The 23,632-nt window shown below is 40.6% G+C and overlaps 1 protein-coding gene across 5 annotated transcripts; it reads left to right on the forward strand.

Annotated features, from left to right (window-relative positions):
* Positions 1-134: 134 nt before the first annotated feature.
* On the forward strand, positions 135-23,042 carry CHAF1A (chromatin assembly factor 1 subunit A). 5 transcript variants are annotated; one of them, XM_043502485.1, is made up of 15 exons: positions 135-309; positions 1,235-1,285; positions 1,527-2,344; positions 6,044-6,100; positions 8,398-8,639; positions 9,226-9,286; positions 10,406-10,474; positions 11,123-11,349; positions 12,158-12,326; positions 12,534-12,614; positions 12,834-12,926; positions 14,635-14,893; positions 15,599-16,080; positions 19,289-19,379; positions 20,215-21,461. In XM_043502485.1, the coding sequence occupies exons 1-15, from the start codon at positions 303-305 to the stop codon at positions 20,409-20,411; spliced, it is 2,904 nt and encodes a 967-aa protein (XP_043358420.1). In that variant the 5' UTR covers positions 135-302; the 3' UTR covers positions 20,412-21,461. The 5 variants fall into 5 exon arrangements, with proteins under 5 accessions (XP_043358420.1, XP_038239794.1, XP_043358419.1 ...); XM_038383866.2 differs by lacking the exon at positions 20,215-21,461 and adding an exon at positions 21,488-23,042 and having other exon boundaries at positions 145-309; XM_043502484.1 differs by lacking the exon at positions 135-309 and adding an exon at positions 794-921 and having other exon boundaries at positions 1,126-1,285; positions 20,215-21,462.
* Positions 23,043-23,632: the final 590 nt, after the last annotated feature.

Consider the following 23,632-nt stretch of genomic DNA (forward strand, 5'->3'; position numbering starts at 1 on the left):
GCCACAGCCAATTATTACCCGGGCACGGCACGATGGCAGCTGTTTGCACCAATGGCACGCAGTCTCCGTCAGCCAATGGGCGGCAGCCCTGGGCCTCACCCCCGCCTCCTGGAGCCGGCTGCGCGGGTGGCTTCTCGCGAGGCTCCGCGGGGCCGAGGTCACATGGGGCTCTCTGGGCCTATCAGCGGGGCGAAGCGTGGAGCCGCCGAGGCTCCCGCCAAATACGAGCGGGAGAAGCTGGCGCGCCCCGGTCCTTGCGGCCGCCGGGGGGAGGAGCCAGGGCCGCGCTCCGCGGCCGGGGTATGGCAGGTACGGGCGAGGGGGGAGCGGGGGTGTGGAGGAAGCGGGGCCGCCGGGGTTTCCGTCCCCTTTGCGCGGGGGCTGCCGTACAGGGGCGGAGGGAAGGAGGCGGCGCCCCCGGGGATGGCGCCCAGCGCCCCTCACAAGGCCGGTGGGTGGGTGGGTCGGGCGCGGCCCGAGCCCGGGGTTCTGTTCCTGGCTCTGGGGCCCCCGGGCCCTGCCTGTAACTTGGGGGCGAGAGCCCCGCCCCACAGCGCCCGGAGATCCTCGGGCGCAAGGGGCATGATGCGCCCACCGAGGCGCAGCCTAGATGTTGGGGGGTCAACACGTCGAGCTCACAGCCCTGTCTGGCTCCCATCTGACGGGCTCCGGCCCTGACCAAGGGTGGTCGACCCACCCCACTTGCCCCTTTGCCGCACTCGTGCCGCTCCAGAGCCCACCTGCCCCATCTTGCTCAGGGTCTGGGGAGAAGGTTGAATTTCCAGTTGAACAGTCAGCAGGGTCTGGCCCTGTAAAACCTGCACACTCCAATATTCATCCTTTGGATTCTGGTCTGGTTGCCCTTCTCCACTTGGGATTAGGACAGGGAGATCTTATTCCTCTATCCAGCAGCAAATTCTTACCTCTAATGATAAGGAGTACTTGTGGCACCTTAGAGACTAACACATTTATTAGCGCATAAGCTTTCGTGAGCTACAGCATCCGATGAAGTGAGCTGTAGCTCACGAAAGCTTATGCTCTAATAAATTTGTTAGTCTCTAAGGTGCCACAAGTCCTTCTTTTCTTTTTGCGAATACAGACTAACACGGCTGCTACTCTGAAACCTATCTCTAATGATGTAGCTGCTGATAGACTGACATCAGAACACTAATATTTCCTGAATCTGTAAGAAATGTGAGCTAAACATAAATGTGTGTTTGTTTTCTACTTACAGCCATGGAGTGCAGAGACAAACCAGTTATTCCCACAAGGAAACTAGTACAAGGTAACTTTCTGGAGAGGGTTAGAGACTTGTTCCTGACCCAACTTGCTTTCTAAAATATTATACATCAAATGTTGCATAGACTTGTTAAACTAATCATGTTCAGTATATGTAGTAACTTCACTTATGAACCAATAAAGGATTTCTTGTACTCTTAAGAACCCATTAACTTTATTAATATGTTTAGTTTCTCCCCTGATGATTTGTATGATTTTACTAAAGTAATGAAATCTTACTATTTCAGCACGGTTGCCTTTCAAGCGTTTGAATCTTGTACCAAAGGAGAAATATGACACAGGCATGGAAGTCAAGAAAGCAAAGAGCTCACAAGATGATCTTGGTCAAAATAAAGATTCCAATCTAGATACATCACATGTATCCTTGGACAATATGGAGAATGATTGCCAGTTGGATTCTGAAATGCAGTTCACTCCCAAACTTGTTAACGGAAAGGGTCCGTTAGATAACTTTGTACAGAAAAACATGAAAAATAACTTGAGAGAAACGGTACTCATATTTGACTTGACAGAGGACTCTAACCACACACTAAGTGATGGCCTAGACCACGGTAAATTAAATTCAGAAGCATCTTCATCTGTAGATACAACTAATGGTATGGTAGAAGATACAAGCCAGTCGAGTCCATTAAAGCCCATTCAGAATGCCCAAATGGATATTTCAATGGATACCAATCCACCTTATGAAGCTACTGCAAATAAGGATGAAGACTCAATAGATGTAACCAAATCCTGTTCTAAATTATCAAATATACAGTGTAATAATCTGGAGAATGAGAGTGAACTCAAGGGTGTTATATTTGAGGGGAAGATGCCTGTAGTAGTTCTGGAGGATATTATGACTGCGAGATCTCCCCAGGTTGTCTCTTTGGAAGAAAGTATAACCTCGGAAAGTGAGACAATGGAATCTTCTCCTGAAGGAGACTCTATACTTACTAATTCCTCATTAAGCTCCCCCTCTTCTACCAGCTCACCTGAGGCACAGCCTGTCCCACAGAACAGGAGTGATACTAGTCCTTTAGCTGCTTCAATACCTGTTCGGAAGGTTGGTTTTTTTGTTTTTAAATGTTTTTCATTTGCATGTAGCTAGCATGGTCTCCCACCACAAAATCTATCCTAGGATTTTTAAATCACTTTGTTCTGCCATTTCAAGTTGTTAAAGGTCATGGAAAGAGTTCTGAAAAGTATTGTAAGTTGATATACTTTTGCAAAAAGCTCATCACTCTTATGGTGAGCAAGATTCTCAAATGTTGACTCTTTTAAGGTAAAGAGCTGGATTCTTAGCTATTTCTAAAATGACTAGTTAAAATAATGTGCATAATCAGTGCATCTTAAAATGTATATTTTAATGTTATCACAAGTATATTTTCATAACTTAGTCATGAAGCCCTGTGACTTTACACCTGGGTATAATATGTGGGTAAACAGCAGTGTCCAAAAATAATTCTCTTTTTGTAGGATGCTTTAAAATCTTACCTTTATGAAGCTGTTAGAATTGCAAGTCCTCCTATATATACAAGATTGAGTTTTTAGGCTGTGGAAAAAGCTGTCAAAGTGTGCAATATACTTTGCTTTTTTTAAAAAAAAGCAGTAATATTTATGAAAAATTGCTTGAAGGATAGAAAATGCTCAAACTGCAAGCCTTATTTCAGAACAACATAACTACAAATCCCTGTGCTCTGTGGGGGTGGGAAGAGGGCAACTCAAACTACTTTTCTGCATCTCTTAAAACTGGTGTGCATATCTTGTGCTGTCAGCCATCTTGTTAAAGTATACACCATCTGATCATGTGCAGTTATCCATTGCTTGACTTTTCCTAAAGAATTAGTACAAAACTATTTGAGGCACGTGGTGCTGACTGACCAACAGCATTGAGAGTGGAATATAATAGTAAATACACATCTACACTAATTAAGCTTCATGGTAGCTTGGTGTGTTAATTCTATGCACTTATTGAATTAGTTTCAACTAAGTCTTCTGTTCTAGTGATTGTTAGAACCTTTTCAGCACCATGATTTTTGGCAGTGCACTGAGAGGGAAGCTTGGGTTTTTGAAACTGCAATCTGCACCAATAGTGCTCAAACAATTAATCAAATGGCTTGAACAAAGTTGAGAAGTAAATAGGCTTTTCTGGAATCTATCAACTGAGATGTAAAGTGGGAGTTTCTCTTGTATGAAGCACAAAGACCTGATGCTTAATATTGTTGAACCAGAGCAGACCTTGTAACTATGCTTTGAGCACTGCAATCTCCTTCAGTGCAAAAGTGGGGTAGACTGTCTAGTCTATGTACTTGTTTAGTTCTAGCTACCACTTAATTTTGTAATTGTTTTTTCTAATAAAGAGGTTCAGGGCTAGGGTGTGGGTACTGCTCTATGAAGAAAGATTGAGAGCAAAATGTGTAGCTTGCCCAAATGATTGAGAGTGCGCGCGGTGGGGGGACACACGCAACTGAAAGGTGTAAACACTGAGAATGGAGAGAAATTTAGGGGGATACAAAGGAGTAATAAGAAAAGGAGTACTTGTGGTACCTTAGACAGATTTATTTTCTTTAGTCTCTAAAGTGCCACAAGTACTCCTTTTTTTTTTTTTTTTTTTTTTTTTTTTTTTTTTTTTGTGAATACAGACTAACAGGGCTGCTACTCTGAAACCTGTTAAAGGGCTCATAGCCTAATACCAGAAACTTACTGATGAATTAGATTGTGGAATAGCTTCCCAAGTGAGGTAGTGGAAGCTCAATTACTGGGGATATCATAACTGAACTGGAAAAAAGACTAAAGTGTACTGCAGAGTACTATTATGCACTGGCTTGGGTTTGGCCTTCATGATGTTGCATCTCTTCCATTTCTAATTTCTGTTACATCAGTGGCTGCTGTTTTTAGCAAGAAGGAGTTATTGAGTTAAGTTACAAGTAGGCTTGGCAGAATTGAAATTTTTTATAATTTTGATGGATATCAGTTGTTTAAGAACTTCTGATTTTTATCCATTTACATTTTCACAGTTGTGGGAAATCATGGGAGGATCTGACTAGACTTTAAGGTTCAAAAACTTAAAACTTTATAACCATTAAAACACAAATTGGCAACATTACATGTCAAAATATACAATGTAAATATCCTTAAATTTCAGAGGTAGTCAATAAGTGGACTGTGTGCCAAATTGCCAAATCTGGACTGCCAGATGCTTTTGAACGGCTTCTGAAATCTTCTTATTTACTTTTTAAAAATTTTCTCTGGAACCTGGACCTTAACTGTATCTTGACAAAGAAATTTAGACCTTGACAAAAATAACTGTTAAGTTCTCAAGCAGTATTTCTTTCTTTGCCTACCTGTAAATTTTGATTATAAATAGAAATATTTTGTGTGTACAGTGAAATTGACGCTTACCAAAAAAAGTAATCCTTCCAAGCCTAGTTACAATTTATGATCTTGATCCCTGAATTGACAGTATGCTCCTGTCTAGTACTATAAGCTTGTCTGTTACCATACTTGTAACAAGCATGAAGTACTGCAGTATGGCAGCAAAGGGTAAATGTGCTTGGCTTTTGGCATAATGAGGTGGTAAACCTCTGTTTTTAAACTAAAGCTCCACTTGGAAATCTTGCCACAAAACTGTCAGTGTAATGAAATAAAGGATTTTGGGAGGGGGGTAACCTGCATTCCACACACTTAAAAATAGTGTAAAATGTCATATCCTTGGTATTTGAATGTAATGGTTCTTTTGCCAGAAATGGGAAAAACAGCACATACTACAGTGTCTGTTCTTTGTGTCCTGGTATTGGCTTCTTTACAAAGTTGCATTACATAAAAAAAAAAGTTTATATGGCTTTATTGACCCAAAGGACCTTGTGGCAAGCACTGCATCCTTTCTTATACGAGGCTGAGTGCAGGACCATTGCTTGGTTATACTGCATAAGCATACATCTTTCGGAATAGGAAATTGTGTATTGAGTGATCTCCTCAGATGAGTAAAACATTGTACTACCTGATCTGTATTGAGAAGCCTAGAAAAGGAGAGAATAGAAGGATTTAGCAAAGCTAACAAAACTACATAAAATACTACAGACAAACTTAATCCATTTAACAATCATGAGAATTGAATTGTTTGGTATTCCACAGTTGCCCATACAGAAATTTATATGTCTAAAACAAACATAGATGTACTGTTTGGTGGAAGGGGAAGAACAAGAGGGGCCTTTCTTTCTTCTCTCTGATAACTCCTTGTCCCATGGTTGTTAAGGCCACTCCTTTTATTTGGGTAATGAGACTCCACCATCATGCCACAAATCAGTGGCATACTAGAGCAAAATATTGGCAGTCTGTAGGATCTAACTTTGCTATAGCTTTGGCTTCCCTTGTTATGTCTTAGTGGTTTTGTGATTGTTTTCTGCTCTTGTATATGTACAAAAATAAAAACATATTTTGGTTTTCTAAATATACCATGGTGATGGTACATTAGAGAAGAATATACTAATGCTAAAGTATGTAGTGTAGCACAAGCTTCGGTTTGTAATAAATTCTTATAAATACATGCTTGGTAAATCAGTCAGATTGGCTAGGAATAAAAAGAGCTGAAACTTGCTTCCTAATCTATAGGAATATTTAACCTATCAAACATGCTGTTGGATGTCTTAAAATTACAGCAAGTTTTGGTTGAGCTCTTCTGGAGAAAATGCTCTAGCAGCTGAGGTACTGAGAATGATGTAGGCAGTATTAATCTAAAAACATCTGTACCTTCTAATTTCAGGTGTATCAGAAATTCCTCAAAAGTTCTGCGGAGAAGGAGAAGCTGAGATTGCAAAGAGTAAGGCATTTTCACTGACATAGAAAGTTTACCTGCTGTGCTTTTTGCATTGAATAGTAAGCAAAGCCTTTTGCGTTTCCTTTTGGTCCACTTTAACACCTCTCTTCCTGCTTCTCCAGTTCTTCTAACTGAGGAATGTGGAATATTTATGCATGCAGTTAAAAGTTCTTGGCTTGTCCGGAAATTGCCTAATGCATTGGTAGTTTTGCTCATCTCGTGTGTGATATGCACTATGATATGAATTTAAAAAAAAAAAAAAGGGCGGGGGTATGTTTCCCACTGACTTCAGAAATGCTGAGAAGGATTCTTTATTTTCTTCAAACTTTTTAACTGACTATATCGATACCCTCTTGCCATGCATTTCTGCCAGACAGGTTGGAAATCCTGAAGAACCTTTGCTCTTGGGCCACTTCCTTCAACTTTCTTCCTCTTTTGACAGCTACAAATATGGTGTCCAGTTTCCATTTTAAAAATAAATAAATAAATCGGACAGTGGCCTGTTTGCCTGTGTGACTTGGTGGATGAGCTGGCAGGTGCCACTCTGGCAGCATTTGTGAGCTGCATCCTATATCCACTAGAAAGCCACAGGTCAGCCACTCCCTTGTAGTGTTATGGTGCTATCATGCAGTGTCACTTCCATACCACTCTTTCCTGTAATGAAGTGCTAATATAAAGCCTCTGATTAAACAGAATTTTATGCATAATCTGAAACAAGGATTTACTTTGTTGCATGATGGAACTAGACATTTGACCATCTGGCATTTTGCCAGAATTACTAAAACAAGCATTGCTTAAGAGCACCTACCATGTTCTCTCAGTAACTTGGTTACAAGATTTAATTATTGCCTGAATGTTTGATATAAGCTACATTAACATTGTAGTTTGGATGGAGTTTGGGACAGACTTAAAAATATTTGCTTTTTATATGTAACATACTTTGTGCCGACAATCTGTTGTACTCTCCCATTCCATATATACATACTCCTACTTTCAGACATTTGAGAGGGATGAGTGGAAGCCTCTTTAGTGCACTGCTCCTGCTGTTTGCTTACATATAAAGGTTTGCTGTTCTCTAGACAACTTACAAAGCCATGTCGGCCAATAAATCTTCATTGACTGCTAAAAAGACTCAATCCTCTGAAGTTCTTACTAACACATTCTTTACAGGATTGCTGCCATAGACATAATTTTGTATCAAATTTTCAGACTTCTGTTGCGGATATCTATGCAGCGCAAGCTTTGCTTGGTAAATACAGGCATCTGCTGGATGGCTTGAAATGTGAACTCAGTAGACAGAAGCTAGAAAATGACAGTATGGGGTATTTGGATGTCTGACTGCAGATTTCCTTAGCTCCCAGGTATAGCATGTGCATGTAGTGCCATCAAGACGGGGGCTATCTTGGGATCTATTGCTGTACTAAACATAACACAACACACCTCAGAATATTTCATTACACGCTGCAACTGAGAAAAATAGCTCAGGATTGCCTCAGGATATTATAATGTAAGTTCTAACATCACTTGTTTGTCTTTCCTACTCCTCCCATAATACTACTTAAATTATCATAGCAACCCAAGGTGTCAAATTACGTGAAATGAACGATGCACCAGTAAAAATGTCTCCTTGCTTTTAGAGATATATAGGAAATAAAATAGCTGCATAATGCAAATGGTGGTGTTCATCATGTTTTTAGGAAGTAAAGTGAGTCTCCTTCAGAAACTCCATCTGGATATGAAAGTGATTTCTAATTGGGTTTTCACATTAGGAATCTCTAATGGTCGGTAGCCATAAATGAAAATAAGAGCATGAAAATGCAGTACATAATAGGGTATGTATTTCCCCAAATATCTTTTAAAAACTACCATAATCAAATTTAGAAGTCTTTATAGAAATGTAAGTATAAAGCAGAAACAAATATGTATTCTCAGACTTAATTATTAAAACATACACAAAATAGAATACAAACTTCCTTCAGTATGCAGAACATGATTAAAACACTGTACAACTGAAAGGCCCATTGAGGAGGAGAGAGGGAGCCAAACCCATTAATCAACAGGTGTTTGAGGACCAGCTTCATATAATGGCTTAGCTTGCCCAGGCAACTAATGACAGTTTGTAAATCCTCTCTTCCTCCTCTCTGGTAACCTGAAACAAAACCAGGCCACAGGCTAAAGATTCAGTGCAAAAACTTACATCAGTAGCCCAACAACACAAACAGTTGTGCTCATCTATTCTTTTGATACACAGCTGCATAACATGCATGATAGGGACATTTATTGAACTGTTTGGCAACTAGGATCAAGAACGTGCAGATAAGCTGCAGAAGTTGCAAGCAAAAAAGGAGGAAAAAGGGAGGCTGAAAGAAGAGGCAAAAGCCGCAAAAGAACGGGCCAAGGAAGAGGCAAAGAAGAAGAAAGAGGAAGAGAAAGAATTGAAAGAAAAGGAAAGGAGAGAGAAAAAGGAAAAAGATGAAAAGGAAAAGGCTGAGAAGTTACGAATGAAGGAGGAAAAACGCAAGGAGAGACAGGAAGCTTTAGAGTAAGTGATTTGTGTCTAACTTATATTGGCATAGTTTATTTCTATAAGCACCTTTAAACCAGTATAACTGTATCAACATTAAGGGGTTGCCTTGATTTAACTGGTTTTTTTTAAATAGTTTTAGTACCAGTTTTAACTATGTGGACCTGCCCTTAGTCCTAAGAATTTTCTACTTGAATGCAGATGATAAACTGAGCTCCTACTTTGAATGGCTGAAAAGAGGTTTCCTGCTCCACCTGAGGTTTTTCCTCTTCATGTCATGGCTGGAGAACTTTTTTTTTTTTTTAAGTTTGTGTTACAAACACAAATCCCTCTTCTGGGTGTTGGAGGGAGTTGAAAATGGATAACTAGTCATGTAGACATGGTTGAAACATATAAACTTCCAGTGCAGAAGACACAAATAGTCTCTTTTGTTCCACATTTTTACTGGTTTTGATCAAATGGATGGATTGCCCTTTTGTTCCATTTGTACAGTGGGTCTTGGTCTATGACTGGAGCTCCTAGGCTTTACCACAATACAAATAATAAAGACTGTCACCTTAATGACTTGTATGGTAACTCCTTAAATTAACTTTATATTTTAAAGGGCAAAACTTGAAGAGAAAAGGAAGAAAGAGGAGGAGAAACGGTTAAAAGAGGAGGAAAAGGTAAAAATTTCTTGCTTTATTTTGGAGTCTTGCTGTCCCTTTGATGTTTTCTATCTAGGTTCTTTTACTGGAATTGGAGGCTGCTCGTGTTCTTGATCGCCCTGACACCCACATTACCCCTTGCTAGATCATCCAGAACATAGCTTCTAATATCCCCTTCTGTCCCCTTCTTTGAATCTCTCCATTTGCTCTCCCTTCTCCATTGCATCAAATTTAAACTTCTTGTGTTCTTATTCAAGGTGCTCCGTATTCAATCTAGTCTTATTGCACTACTCTACCAGTAATGCCTTGGTACCTCTCTATCCATTCCTCCCATGAGTGTTGTTGCCTTTCTTCATACTTGTCCATCTCCACCTTCCTCTCCCCCAAAAAACATAAAAGCTTCCTCTGTTCTGGTCTGTCAAGCTGTCCATAAATCCTTGCTGAACTTGCCTCTTTTGACAGAGCTCACAAATCATGCTGCGGCATGGAGGAGTTGGCCTTCTTGTTTTGTTTGTGAAGGAGTATCTGGACCAGTATGGAAATTCTCACCTTTCAGGACTCTGGGCTAGAAATGGGGAACAGTGGGAATATGGAAATCCTTCCAAAAGTCATTGGGGAGCAACTCAAGTACTTGCTCAGAAAGGATAATGTGATGGGCTTTTGACAGATCTTCCATCAAAAGCTGTCATAACCCATCCTCTGCACAGGATAACAGTACAAGCCCTCCACCAAAGCACCATCTTCCCACTCAAATTCTGACAGTCACTCAAGTGATTAATTTAAAGCAGGAGAAAACCGAGCTGGAGCAACCCCTTATCTGAACACCTAGCCTCCTTAGCCTGCACGCTTTTGTTGTGTTCAGTTATAGGATTCCAATGCAGGACAAGGCAATAGTTGTACATTCATTTGTTGTTGTTCGTTATTGGTGTCCAGATTCGTAGTAGGTGTTTCACAGAAAGCAACAACCTTTTTGTTAATGTTTCATTGTATTACAGGAGCTGAGCAAAAAGACCAAATCCCTCACTCCATACCTCATCTTGGACTTTAGTGAGCTAAAGAGTGTAACCCCTGTTAGAGACTGGGCCATATTAACATTCATTTAACAAGTTAACATGTATTTCAACCCTCTAATTCCAGCGCATTAATGCACAGAAGGCAGAAATCACCAGGTTCTTTCAGAAACCAAAGACTCCACAAGCCCCCAAGGTGGGTTATTGCGAATCATTTTCTTTATTTCTCTGCTTCATTGACTATCTTCTGAACCAACACACTTGTTCTGTTAATGACATGCATCCACACCTTTTTCTTTTCAAATGAATAAACTTGGGCTGACTTCTAATTTATTTTAAAAAGTGATGGCTGTACCTCTGTGGTTAGACAATTGAAAACTTTGTGACGGATGCTGTGAGGGACAGAACTGTAATCTCTTATGGTAGAGATCATGCTTCTTGCCAGTTGTACTGAAAATCCATGACACTCGATTAATAGCTGTTCCAAGAATAATTACAAGAATTTAATTCCCCACAAGGGGATCTGCTGACTTCACAAATAGGAAGTATGTAATCCAGGGGTAGTCAATAAGCGGACCATGGGCCAAATACTGATCACCAGACACTTTTTTGAGCAGACCCCAAAATGTTTTTATTTATTAATTATCATTATTTATTTGTAATTATTTTCTCTGGAGTCTGGACCTTGACTATATCTTGGCCAAGAAAGTTGGACCTTGACAAAAAATAGACTACCCCTGATTCTAAAGTCAGGACTTTAGATTTAACTCAAATGGGCTGGTGCTGTTTTTCAGATGCTGATGGATTCAGACTTTAACATTTCTAAACACACTTTTAATTTCAGACCCTTGCTGGCTCCTGTGGGAAATTTGCTCCCTTTGAAATTAAAGAGAACATGGTCCTGGCCCCACTCTGTCGTGTTGCCTTTGATCAGGACCTCTCAGATCAGTTAGATCAGTTCCTACAAGCACAGAATAATGACATTTCTTTCTTGGAAGAACTAAAGTGCCGCAAGCCACATAAATCTGGACCTACCATTGTTTATTACCGCAGTGCTGACATAGTCAACAGGTTAGTCTGGGGCTTGGGGTTGCTGTTCATTTACATACCAACTGTGAAACCAGTGTTGGAAAATGGTTTGCACCAACAGCAGTGATCACAAAAAAGTGGGGTTTTCCTTGTATGAGATTTTTCACCACAGGAAGCAATGTATTGTGATGCAGATTTCCTTGATTCCATACACAAGCTCACAAATCATTCTCCACAGGGAGTCTTGCACTTTAACAGCGTCCAATGCAGAAAGGGAGCTCTCTGTTTGCTTCATCTAGGGCTTTGTCTAACTGGCACTTTCATCACAACTCTTGTCGCTCGGGGGGTATGAAAAAACCACACCCGTGAACAACAGAAGTTTTAATGGCGAAAAGCATCGGTGTGGAGAGCTAAGCTACTGCCCCTCATTGGAGGTGGTTTTATTTTGTCACCAGGAGAGCTCTCTCCTGGTGATAAAGAATGGCTACACCGCAAATCTTACAGCGGCGTGGCTGCAGTGGCACAGCTGCCTTGTTATAAGATTTGAGGTGTAGACATAGCCTAAATAACATGGCTTTAAAAAAAAATAAAAAGATGCTGTCACAGTTAAAACAGAGCTGCTATTACACACAGTTATTGTAGTATAGTTATTTAGGAAGGGACCCTAGCCTGGATAGAAGCTTTGTCCTTGCAAGAAGATGGTGGTGATGTGTAGTGAATTCAAATACTCAAGAATTGTTTGAGACTGCTGAACTGAAAAGGGTCTCTCAGGCCTTTAAGTGATGTCTGTAAGTTCTATCTGAGCAGCAGTGGAGTATGAAACCACTGAGGGCTGTGTGTGTTTCAACAGTGATGTGGTGATAGTGGATAGCTGCAAAATGGACAATGTTCCTGAAAGGAAGAAATTTGGCAGGATGAAACTGCTACAGTTTTCTGAGAATCATCGACCTGCATACTGGGGCACATGGAATAAGAAAACTACTGTCATTCATCCCAGGAATCCCTGGTCAAAGGACAATGTAAGCATTTCACAATCAGTGTGGTATTACCCATGCCTTACTGATTGCTTTCTTTCAATTCTGAAGCAGGCTTTGTGTTCTTCTCTTGCATTTCACAGACAAGTTGTCATTTATTCCCTCTTGCTGCTGTTTGAATTGTTGCATAAACTCTTGCATTGCTCTCTGAGCTCATTGACTGAGTGGTGACATGGACATTTCTCATTACAGAAACTGCTCGACTATGAGATAGATAGTGATGAAGAGTGGGAAGAGGAAGAACCAGGAGAGTCTCTCTCTCACAGTGAAGGGGTGAGGATTTCCTGTGCTAGCTAGCCTTAAAGTTATGGAGATGATTCAAAAGAAATACAGCTGTCATAGTGGACTGAGGGCTTTGTTGTAGTTAGTCTCAAACCAGACAGATGACGTTTTTTTCTGAGACTGTTCATGTCTGGATTCTTGCTGCTTTTTGAAACTCTTGCTAGGTGACTTATAAAGTGCAGTTTCTAGTAAAGTTAACTTTATCTTCAGGATGATGAGGAGGAGGGAGGAGAAGATGAAGATGATGATGATGGCTTTTTTGTACCCCATGGGTACCTATCCGAGGATGAAGGAGTGACAGAAGTAAGTGAATTGAGTGACTGTGGGCCTTAATTTCCTCGTTTCCCAAATGTTCTGTGTAATAAGTTGCATACCTTTCAGGAAGGTGCTGCTGTGTTGGCTCAAACTTCTAAAGACTTGGGCACTGTTCTCATTGGTGCAAACTAGTATGCTACATGCTAGTTGGTAGAGGAGATGCAGCCTGCTCAGAATAGGACAGGTCTGCTTATCTGTTTAACAAATAAATGAAATGTATTAAAGTCTGAAGGATTCTAGCATACTGTACAGTCAGTGTATCAATGGGTTTGCACTTCCAGATAAGTATATACTGCAGCATTTTGATCCAAACAGGGGAGAACAACATTTGACAGAGGCAGTTTTATTTACTTACAACCTGCTGTTACAAACAGGGATGTATCAGAGTTTAATATGTTGTGTGGTCATATGAAAATCCAAGGAAGCTCTTCTATGGTGAGTGAAGTAGAGGAAGATTGAGCTAGGAGAAGGAGCTACCGATAGCATATAATGATGATTTCTCCCTAATCTCTATAATAGCACATTTGTATAGCGAGTGGTAATTAGAGGAGCATTTGAAATACGTGTAACACTGTAGTGAAAGACCATGCTGATTGTAAGGGCTAGCGACAGCGCTTTAACATGGCTTGTGTGGTCGCAGCAGAGCGCTGGGGGAGAGCTCTCCTAGTGCTCAAAAAAACCCACTTCCATGAGAGGCGCGGCTCCCAGCGCTGGGGCATTATCTACACTGGCGCTTTACAGCGCTGCAGCTTGCTGCACTCGGGGGTGTTTTTTCACACCTCTTGAGCGAGAAAGCTGCAGCACTGTAAATTGCCAGTGTAGACAAGCCCTAAGCTTATGTCCAGTATGAAGAGGGTGTGTTAGAAATTCCACCAGACCCAAAGGATGACAAACTTTGCTGTATGGGCAACTTAAAACAGAATGTGAGGATGTCCGCTCCTCAGAGTGAAAACCTACATCTAGGAATATTCCAGCCAAAAGAGGAAATAAGCAGCTGATAATGGCCACTTTAGTGCTTTAGCTTGCTGGTCTCAGGGAAAATGAGTGAAACATCCTGGGAAAACTTCTACAAGAGGGTGACCCTACACTTGGAAGCTTCACTTCTAAACAGTTTATAAAGCGATATTCATCAGGAATGGGCTGAAATCCCATTCCTGAGAGTAAGGATGACAGGGCTTCCCATCTAGTTTTTGAAATAGCGCTCTGTGTGTGTGTGTGTGTGTGTGTGTGTGTACACTTTTAGAAGAGTTGCAATTTTGAAAACTTTATGTTGAGACAATATGGGACTCAGGAAACCAGTGTTCTAGTCTCAGCTCTGCCACTGGCCTACTGCATAACTTTGATTTACATCACCTCCCTATGCCTCCATTCTCCATCTATAAATGGGGATATTTCCTGCCTATGAGATTCATGGATGACAAGCTCTGACAGCTAGATATTTAGTAAATCACCATCTGTTCATCAGAGATTGATAATAGGGGGTTTTCTGGCACACTTTTACTGTAAAGCTGTGACAATACTATTTCTCAGAATTGTATGGGTCCATTAATTTGACAGATTCTTCCCGAAGTATTTCCTTCAAACATTGTACCTCATACTTTTGATTTCTCATAACTCTGAACACTCTATGAAGCAGAAGTGAGAGAATTTCAATTTTTCTTGAATTAGTGAGTCAGAGGCTTTCCTTGACTTTCAGGAGCATGATCCAGAGAATCAAAAAGTTCGTCAGAAGCTGAAAGCAAAGGAGTGGGATGAACTGATAGCCAAGGGGAAGAGGTTCCATGTTCTTCAGGCTGTGAAGATTGGCTCCATCTGGGAAACAGAAGAAAGCAACAGCAGTGCAGATGCAGACCTAAAGGTGCTTCAGCAGTTTGCAGTTTGTATTCTGGATTCATCTGTTGCCGAGGAAGAGCAGATGCAGAAAACTAGCAAAAAAAGGACAAAAGACCAACAAAGTAAGACTGGGAAGGGCCAAACCTTTGTGCTTTCTCCTGTGTAGCACTAAATCGGATGCTGCCTGTGAGGAAACCCCTCATGTATCCAATCTAAGTTTGTTTAAAATTCAAAATAATGAATAGTGTTAAATGACTAGTGTGAAGTCGGAAATATTTGCAGGTGAATTTGATGGAAACTTTTCCATGCTGGGTAGTTCTAACAATGTTCCATCTGAAAACTGTTGCTTGCTATAAATGCTGGAGCCTTTTGCTGTGAAAAAGATTAGAAAATAAGACAATTTTGTGTTCGATTATATCCCTATATACTATTAATTGTCTCTACTGATGATTAATGCTAAAGAGGCAGAACTAGTTAACAGGATGCTAATACCATGAAAATAGAGGGAGGGCTAGAGCAGGAGATGGAGTTGGACTATTCCCAATTGATACTGATTTATTTGAGTTTAACAATATTTTCCCTCTCTGTAAAATGGTGGGTATAGAACCATACTGGGCTGTTGCACTGCTTGCATTCCAAAATTCTGTTAAGCAAAGTGCTCTCCCCATGTACTTTGAGTGACCACAACTCCTGTGTGAGGGGTTTTTTTTGTTTTTTTTGGTAACAACTGCTTAGTTTATATCAGTGAGTCAATAACTTATCCTAAGCTGTAGGCATATAACCGCTTGCCTTCAAAAACATACATGCAGTTGTCTTTTTCTCTCCAGTCCTGGGACAACTGCTTCCACTGCTCCATGGGAATGTCAATGGAAGTAAAGTGATCATCCATGAATTCCAGGAGTGTTGCCGCCAAGGATTGTTCAGTGAAACGGCCCTAGCCCCAGATATTAGTGATGGTAGTCCTACAAGTCCCAACACTTCCCGCCCGCAGACTCCAGTCAACGAGGACTCTGCTATCCCTTCCAAAGCCAGACTAAAGCGAATTATTTCAGAGAACTCTGTGTATGAGAAGAGACCTGAATATAGGATGTGTTGGTATGTCCACTCAGAGGTGCTGAAAAGCTTTGACCAAGAGCACCTTCCTGTTCCTTGTCAGTGGAACTACATCACACCAGTCCTTTCTGCAGCCAAGGAGGACAATAGCAATGTACCAGGAGCAATACAAACCACTCCAGTTTCAGTAAAGAGGAAGTCAACAGGAAGCATGTCTATCACCAAGTTCATGAAAAAACCTAGGGATCCAGAACAGGTGAGTTTCTTTAAGAACATTTTAACTTGATGTACTCAGAAGGGGCTGAGAACCTTTAACATAGAATAGTGATGAACTAACTAGCAAGCATCGATCTCCCTATAGATGACAAAATGTTGGTTTTGCAGAGGGAATAGTGTCATGAATTTCATTGTATTGAATCCCTTGTGATATGGGGTAGCGAGAGAGGGAAAGCTGATGCATTAATTTGAATAGGTAAGATGCTTCTTTGGAGTTCTAGTTTTCAAGTTGAATAGGAAGTCTGATTTAAAATATTGGCAACTTTTCTTTCTGTCCCTCCACTTTCCCCTATGTGGGTAATTATCACCTCCAAACCACAAATGCTTTCTGAACACCTAGCTAACCCTGTTCATACTGCAGCACTCATCCTGTATGCATGTGAAACAATGCATTCTATCGTTGTCCGATATCTTCCTTGCAGCCTAGCCTTGACTCACTACTCTCACCTCTTGCTCTCTGTTGCTTGTATGTATTGAACATAAGCTGTAAGTACCTGTGGACTAAATCCTTAACTGTTGCTTGTAAGGCCTCATAGCATGGTAGATCGGCAAAATATACCCACCAAGGTAACTGTCAAGACAACCTAGTACTCTTAGGCAGTCCTAGAGTACAACATGACAAGGCAAAACTGAGTGTTTATAATGTGCTCTAGTTTTAGGCTACGTGTTTCCTTCTGCTCTCTTCCCTGCTTCTGTGTAATTGCAGATTTTAATAAGAATTTCAGCTGTTACATTGCTCTTAAATTTCACTTTCAAGATCTGTGATCCTAAATGTGCCCATCATAACACATGGCGTACCTCATCTAGTGTAGTAAATGCCGCAATAGCAACTATGTGGGTGAAACTAGACCATCACTATGCTCTCGAATAAACTCTCAAGGAAAATAAGACAAATATCATATAACCTGTGGGTGAACATTTTTCACAAAGCGATCACTATATCTGACCTCTCAGTCCTCAAAGGAAACCCACACACTTTCAACAGACAAGCCTCGAAGCTTAAATTAATAAATGTACTAGATACTAAAAATCATGGACTGAAAAAACACTGGATTTATGGCTGCTGCTTATAATCTATACCCACTAAAAACCCCCTTTCCTTTCCTCCCTATGACTGGAGGGATATTAATGGGCCACTTCACTTTGAATGGTCCCTTGAAATGTATTAACTACTTAGGCTAAACAATCTGTTCCATTTTGTATTTAGCTGTGACACTTTGAGTAAGTTTCCCAGACCTGAAGAAGAGCTTGTGTAAACTTGAAAGCTTGTCTCTCTCCAACAGAAGTTGGTCTAATAAAAAATATTACCCACCTTTTGTCCCTCTCATATTCTGGGACCAACAGAACTACACCAACACTGCATACTTTTATTAAAGTTATTTCAAGAGATGTCTATTTGTAAGTCCAGTTAAAAGCTAGAAAAGATTGTGTTCATTAAAGCCACAACCAGGGCTTTAACTTCTTTGTATTTTAATTATTTTCCCAGCTGCCAGAATGTCTGCTCTGAGTCTGGGGCAATAAAGAGGGAGCTAAAGGTTGTTTTCCAATTCAGTGCAGTGAGAGGCTTGCCTACTAATGCAGTATGGAACAGAGGTAGAATTTTGCTCAGCAGACTGCATGCATTTCTTGTCCCAGCTGTGACTGAAGCTCCTTCCTCTACTGCTTACTTCATCTTACTCTTAGCATGTTGGGCCTTTTTCTCTTCCTCCTGCATGTGAAGCTGCTCTGAGTAACATCATTTTGGAGGCTTGCACTGAAGCTGTTCCTGCCCCCAGAGTTCCTGGCTATTGATTGGCCTAAACACCGAGTAAAGCAGAGCCTAAAACCTCTGCTTGGTATTCACTCAAGCAGTTAACTATGGGCCATGATTCTCCTGCAAGAGGAAGGGAAGAAGAGGGAGACTGAGGGTACTGGTAAACAGCATTATTATACAGACATTCTCAAGCTCTGCTCTGGATGTTGCTAAATGCAACTTCTTAAAGTAGAACTCAATGCTGGGGACACAGTGCAGTTTGGAACAATGTGCAGAAAACTTTCAGAAAGATTATTTGCATTAGTGCCTTCCAGTCAACTTGTAAGTGCTGCTATCTGTCGTCTTGTTCCTCCCCTCAGATAGGGTGGGTGCTTGTTGGAAAAATCAAAATTAGATTGTTCGGGTCCAGGCTGCCAGGTCTCAGTGAAAATACTTTTCAATAAGCTGTTTTCTTTTCCCTCTTGTTACCTAGTCATCCTTCTGCTATCCTGATACTCCATCATGCTTTCTGGTTCTGTCTTCTAAATTCTGGTGCTCTTAAATTGAAGAGCAGAAGCAAGTCACTACTATAACTGTTGAGAATCAGTGCATATGTGAATAAACTGAATCTTGATTAATGCATAGCTTTAAATTAAAACATGAAGGATATTATCAAATGCCTTAAAACAGTTAGTTTTAAGATAAGGCATATTTTAATCTGAGTGGTGTGGGAGAACCTAGCTGGGAATCTAGGTTTTTTTCTCTAATTTCAGGAAAAATAATAGAAGCAATTCACTGTGGAGTAAGCACAATGTCCCTCAATTCCTTTAATTCCACTCTTGTATTCCCTTTGGCTCAAAAGCAGCAGTCACCACTGTTCCCATTACTGTTCCATAAAAAAGGAAAAATTAGTTCCTTTTTAAACCCGGGGGTGGGGGAGAATCCTGAAGGGGAAATTTTGGTAAGAAAATGATGATTTTCCAGGTGTGATTTCCTATTGAAAACAAGAAGAAACTTTTTAAAAACGCTTTAATTTTTAAAGTGAAACTTCCCTTTCAGAACAAACCTAGAGATCATGTTTCAACTCCGGGTGAACAGTTTGTACCTTACACAAAAGGCAAATTAATAATAGCCCCTATATTTTAGCAAGCTGTTTTTTGATACAGCAACTTGTGTAGCAGGAAATCTGACATAGTAATATAGATGCTGACTTTTGACAAGGGGCCCAGGCTGTGTGTGAAGTCAGATTAGTTCATCCCTGGGGAACACTATGCCTAACTTTGTTCAGGAGATCCTGAAAGCACATACTATAAGAAATGCTCACTATAGAAAGGCTTGAATTCCTTTCTGTGCTGCTTAATCCACTGGAGAATGTGATCTGATCATTTTGCATGTTAAACAGTCAGTAGCAACTAAGTCTGCCAGTATCTGTTGCAGCTTTTTGATTTATTTAAAGGCTGAAGCTGTGGAAATGGATGGGTTCCAGGCAGACACTGAAGAAGAGGAGGAAGATGACTGCATGATTGTGGACATACAACCAGGGAAAGGTGAGAAATGATCTGACAAGTGGCTCTTGACAGATCTGCTCCCAGGGGCCACACACTGAAACACTGCTTAAATGGCTAGTAAATTCAGCAGAATGTGAACAGGACATACATCTAGCACCACTGCAGTTCTTCACACCATTATTTCCACCTGGGCTAGTTCATTCTGCATAACACCTACTATTGACACCTCATCTGTTAGTGCTGCGGTCACCCTCCCCAGTCCACATTTGCTATTCACTCCCAGATGCCAAGTTGTCCTAACCTTGGCTGCGTGTTTTGCTGCCTGCTCTTCTGACACTTCCCCATACTGCTTAATAGGTCCCAGACCAGCAGACCTTACTAGTGCTCCCTCTTCTAACCACTCCTGCCATTTCAGAGAAAAGGTGCGTGAGGTAATATCCTGTATTAGACCAACTTCTGTTGATGAAAGAGAAGCTACCCAGAGCTGTTGTCTGAAGAAGAGTTCTGTGTAGCTCGAAAGTGTGTGTTTTTTCTCTCAACAGAAGTTGGTCCAATAAAAGATATTTCCTCACCCACCTTGTGTCTCTAAGATCCTGCCATCACCATTGCTAGAACAATAGTGCAGATTTCCCATTCCAGTCAGTACTAAGCTGGACCTCCTCTTTCTTACCCTGCTCAGTGTTTTGGTCAGTCATCTGGATTATAATAGGACTCCTTGTGCCTGGAGGAACAGGTGACCTTGGGACACCAAAAAAAAGTCAGGGTTGGGTGAGGATATGACAAGAAGAGTTTGGAAACGCACACTTTGCATATATGCAAATTGCTTGAGTTGTTTTTGGCTGCCAGGCTAATTATCACTGATTTATACTGGTAGATAAAACATTGTTCTCCCCTCCTTTGGGTGAAGTAATCTTCAACAGAACAAATGAAACCCTGACAACACACCAGGTGCAGAAAGTGCTATGCTTGCCTAGCTTCCTGCATGTTGAGAAGTGCCAACTGTTACACAACCTTAGAGAGATTCTTGTGTTATGCTTTTGCTGTGGGACCCTTACCTACCTGGTTTTGTGAAGCATTACATGTACACATACACACCCTCGCTGTGGCGTTTCTCCTAATGGAAATGGGTCTAGGTAATGAGCAGGGCTCCTATTTAGCAGATGAGGAATCCAATCCTTGCTGCAGAATTCTGCTCCAGGATCTAAGTAATCATTTACAAGCATTTTTTTTAGATCTTGTTGTGAAAAGGACCGTAAGAGTATGAGTCAATGCAATATTTTCAGTTTGAAACAATAGTTGAGGGGGTGGAACTGCTTCTTTCCTCTCAATGGGCTTTTACCTGAACCCTGAAGTTAATTTCATTAAGTATTTCTCTGCTGGTCACTTTACTACAAAACAATATTACAGCTGTCCCTTACACAGTTGTCAGAGCCTTCAGTTCCCCTAACGACTTCTGCAATGGAGCTCATCTTTGTAAGACTGTCTCTGCAGAGCCGCACTGTAAAAGTTACCTGGCACAGATACGGGGTGAACAATGTTCCTTGATCCTACATTCCATAGACAGGGAGGGTATAAAATGTCCCACCCCTTTGAGCCATCTCTGTTCTCTGCACCAGCTGGAAATGTCATGGTACCATCCTCCCCTTTTTTCTGTTGCTTAATAGACAATATTTTTAAAAATTAGCTATCTTAAGATAAAATTGTGTGCATTATTTGAAATGCACAGCAAGAGTCTTTGAAGTCCCAAAAATGCAGAGCAACTTAAGACTCTAACCTCTTGTGCTGAGAAATAGGGCTCTCTGTTCAGGTTTTCCTCTAAGGACTTATCCAAACAAACTTGAACTAGTTTGATGAAGGGATTTAAAACAAACAAAAAAAAAAAGTAATTCAGTGCACAAGGCTGTGGATGACCATTTTAGGTGTAAACAATTTATTTTGGCTTAGTTTGTCCTTTAACTGTCTAATCTAAAATCAGCCACTGAAAAGTGTCTACACAGGGGCTTGCACCAGTAATGCATATTTTGAGTAGACAACCCTGAAGACTCAGAGCCTCTAACACGAATTACACTTTTTAATGAGGATATACTGCAGCTGCTGAGTTGCACTGTATTAGTTGTGACAGTGTAAAACATTTTTCTACTTCACAGATTCTACATCTGCAATTAGTGAAACTACTTCAGAATCAGATGGTGCAATGGAGATTGTCCCCATTCAGGCGGCTATTGCAGTTGGCCCATCTAACAGAGTTTGATGCTTAATATCTACTAACCCCTCTGTATGTATGTAGAATTTTTAGGATTTTTTTAAAACTTGTGTATCTTTGTACAAGATACTTGAAAGTATTCCATATTTCTTGTAAAGAGAAGACAGCACTTTGGTCTAAAGCAGAACAGATGAAAGCTTGAAAATTTTAGTTTTAATATTTTTAGCTAAAAATATTGCATATTAATCTGTCTTTAATAAAGCATTATTGAAATGGATATTTTGTATGAAAGTACTTAACTTGTGCTCTCTAAGCAAAGTTAGCTGTGTGATCTTGAATGTAAGCTGACTGCAATGCCCATGGGCAAGTCTTCTGTTCATAATTCTGTATACATGGCTTTTGGGGCATAAATGGTGACAGGGTAGCAAATTCAAATATAATTGTACATTATGTTGTCCTTTTTCTGGTCCCCCTTCCTAGAGGAGGAACACTACCAAGGATGAGTGTTCTGGGGGTGGGGGGGGAGAGAGAACGTATGAGGTGGTATAGGCCTGTGTTTCTCAACGACTGGTTGGTGGGCTGGCACTCATCTCTGAGATCTCCCTGACACAGTTGAAGGCAACAAGCTGGCCCCTGGTATCAAAAAGGTTGAGAAACACTGGTCAAGGCCAAAACCAACTGAATCTGGGTGAAGAGATTCAAGTGTCTGACAGATTTTTTTTGTTCTTAAAACCCTGATTATCTATATAAATAGGCTTGGCAGAATTTGATTTTGATGGATGTTTATTTAAGGTTTAAATCTTCAGTTGTGCAAAATTGTGGGGTTAAGCGTTTTTCAATATTTATCAATGTAAGTGTTCATAATTGTGGGAAATATTTAATGACAGATTCAAAATATTAAAGCTTTAATGGTTAAAACGCATTGTCAACATGTCAAAATATTCAAAGTAAATACCCTTAAATCAAACTCAAGTTCTCAAACCATTTTTCTTTTATCGATAAATTATCAATAGCAATTTTTGGTTTGTGTGTGACAGATTGTTTACTGATGATCGAATCCTTCCAAGCCTAGACATAATCAGTGATGTATGGATTTTTTGCATATACAACTTTAGTGGAAGCTGAGAGCAGATCTAATGGTTGAGGTAAGGGACTCTGCTAGCACATAGCTTATCTAAACTTTCAGGCTCTAGGCATCTCATGATCTGATTGCAATTTGAAAGACAGTGCTGTAATATGTTGACTGTCAGTATAAATTTACCCACAAACTTACAATCTCCAAAGCATCTGAGGGATAATCTGACTGTGCACACAGCTTTTTTTGCTCTATTTCTGCCAGACTGTATGTACTTGTCATTGACTAGACAGGTTTCATAGAATTTTTTTTAATGGCTAAAAGGGACCATTAGATCTTACTAGTCTAAGCTCCAAAAGAGACACTAGAACTTCCTGCATTGATTCCCTGTAACTTGAAGTTGAACTACAGCAGATCTGTGTTTAAAAAGACACTTGAAGGGAGAATGTTAAATGTGTATGTTCAGTTTGAATCTGTCTGCTAGATTAGTCCTTCTAGCACTGGTTCTTTGCCCTGTGTATGTATTTATAGACTGCCTCTTTCATAAGGAACCAACCCTTACTGGAAAGCATGGTCCAACATTCAGATAAACTTGCAGCTCTTTTCTGATTGGACTTCCACTTACACTACCTGTTTCCTAGAGAAGGGGGGGTGGAGAGAGCCTGTTGCTATCAGCTAGATCTGTTGGCTTCTAGTTACAGTTTAGAAACTTAACTTCCTGAAGACCTCCTCACATCCCCCCTGTAGCCTTCCTCTAAGCCCTCCCTATCAGGTTATGATCTTGAACTCAAGGGGCCAGCCTCATCTCTATCCACTTTAGACCCACTTCTGTCTAGTGGATCAGTTAACATGTACTCTCACTGAAGGTTAAAGTGAGAAGAGGAAGACCTTAAATTTTTTCCTTTTACCATTTTACTCCTAACTCTGCAGTTGGGAGAGGCATTGAACAGGCTGTACCCCATGCTGCACCCTTCTGCAATATATTTCCCCACTTACAGCAAGATGCTCAAGCTT

The sequence above is a fragment of the Dermochelys coriacea genome, chromosome 25, assembly GCF_009764565.3.
Source record: "Dermochelys coriacea isolate rDerCor1 chromosome 25, rDerCor1.pri.v4, whole genome shotgun sequence".
NCBI classification, from domain to species: Eukaryota; Metazoa; Chordata; order Testudines; family Dermochelyidae; genus Dermochelys; species Dermochelys coriacea.

What these genes read in the sequence shown, in the direction of transcription:
- CHAF1A (XM_043502484.1), top strand. Translation starts at nt 1,210, where the DNA reads ATGTGTGTTTGTTTTCTACTTACAGCCATGGAGTGCAGAGACAAACCA. An exon ending in AACCTAGGGATCCAGAACAG is followed by an intron (nt 16,081 to 19,288) that starts GTGAGTTTCTTT and finishes ATTTATTTAAAG; the next exon opens with GCTGAAGCTGTGGAAATGGA. An exon ending in GGACATACAACCAGGGAAAG is followed by an intron (nt 19,380 to 20,214) that starts GTGAGAAATGAT and finishes TTATACTGGTAG; the next exon opens with ATAAAACATTGTTCTCCCCT.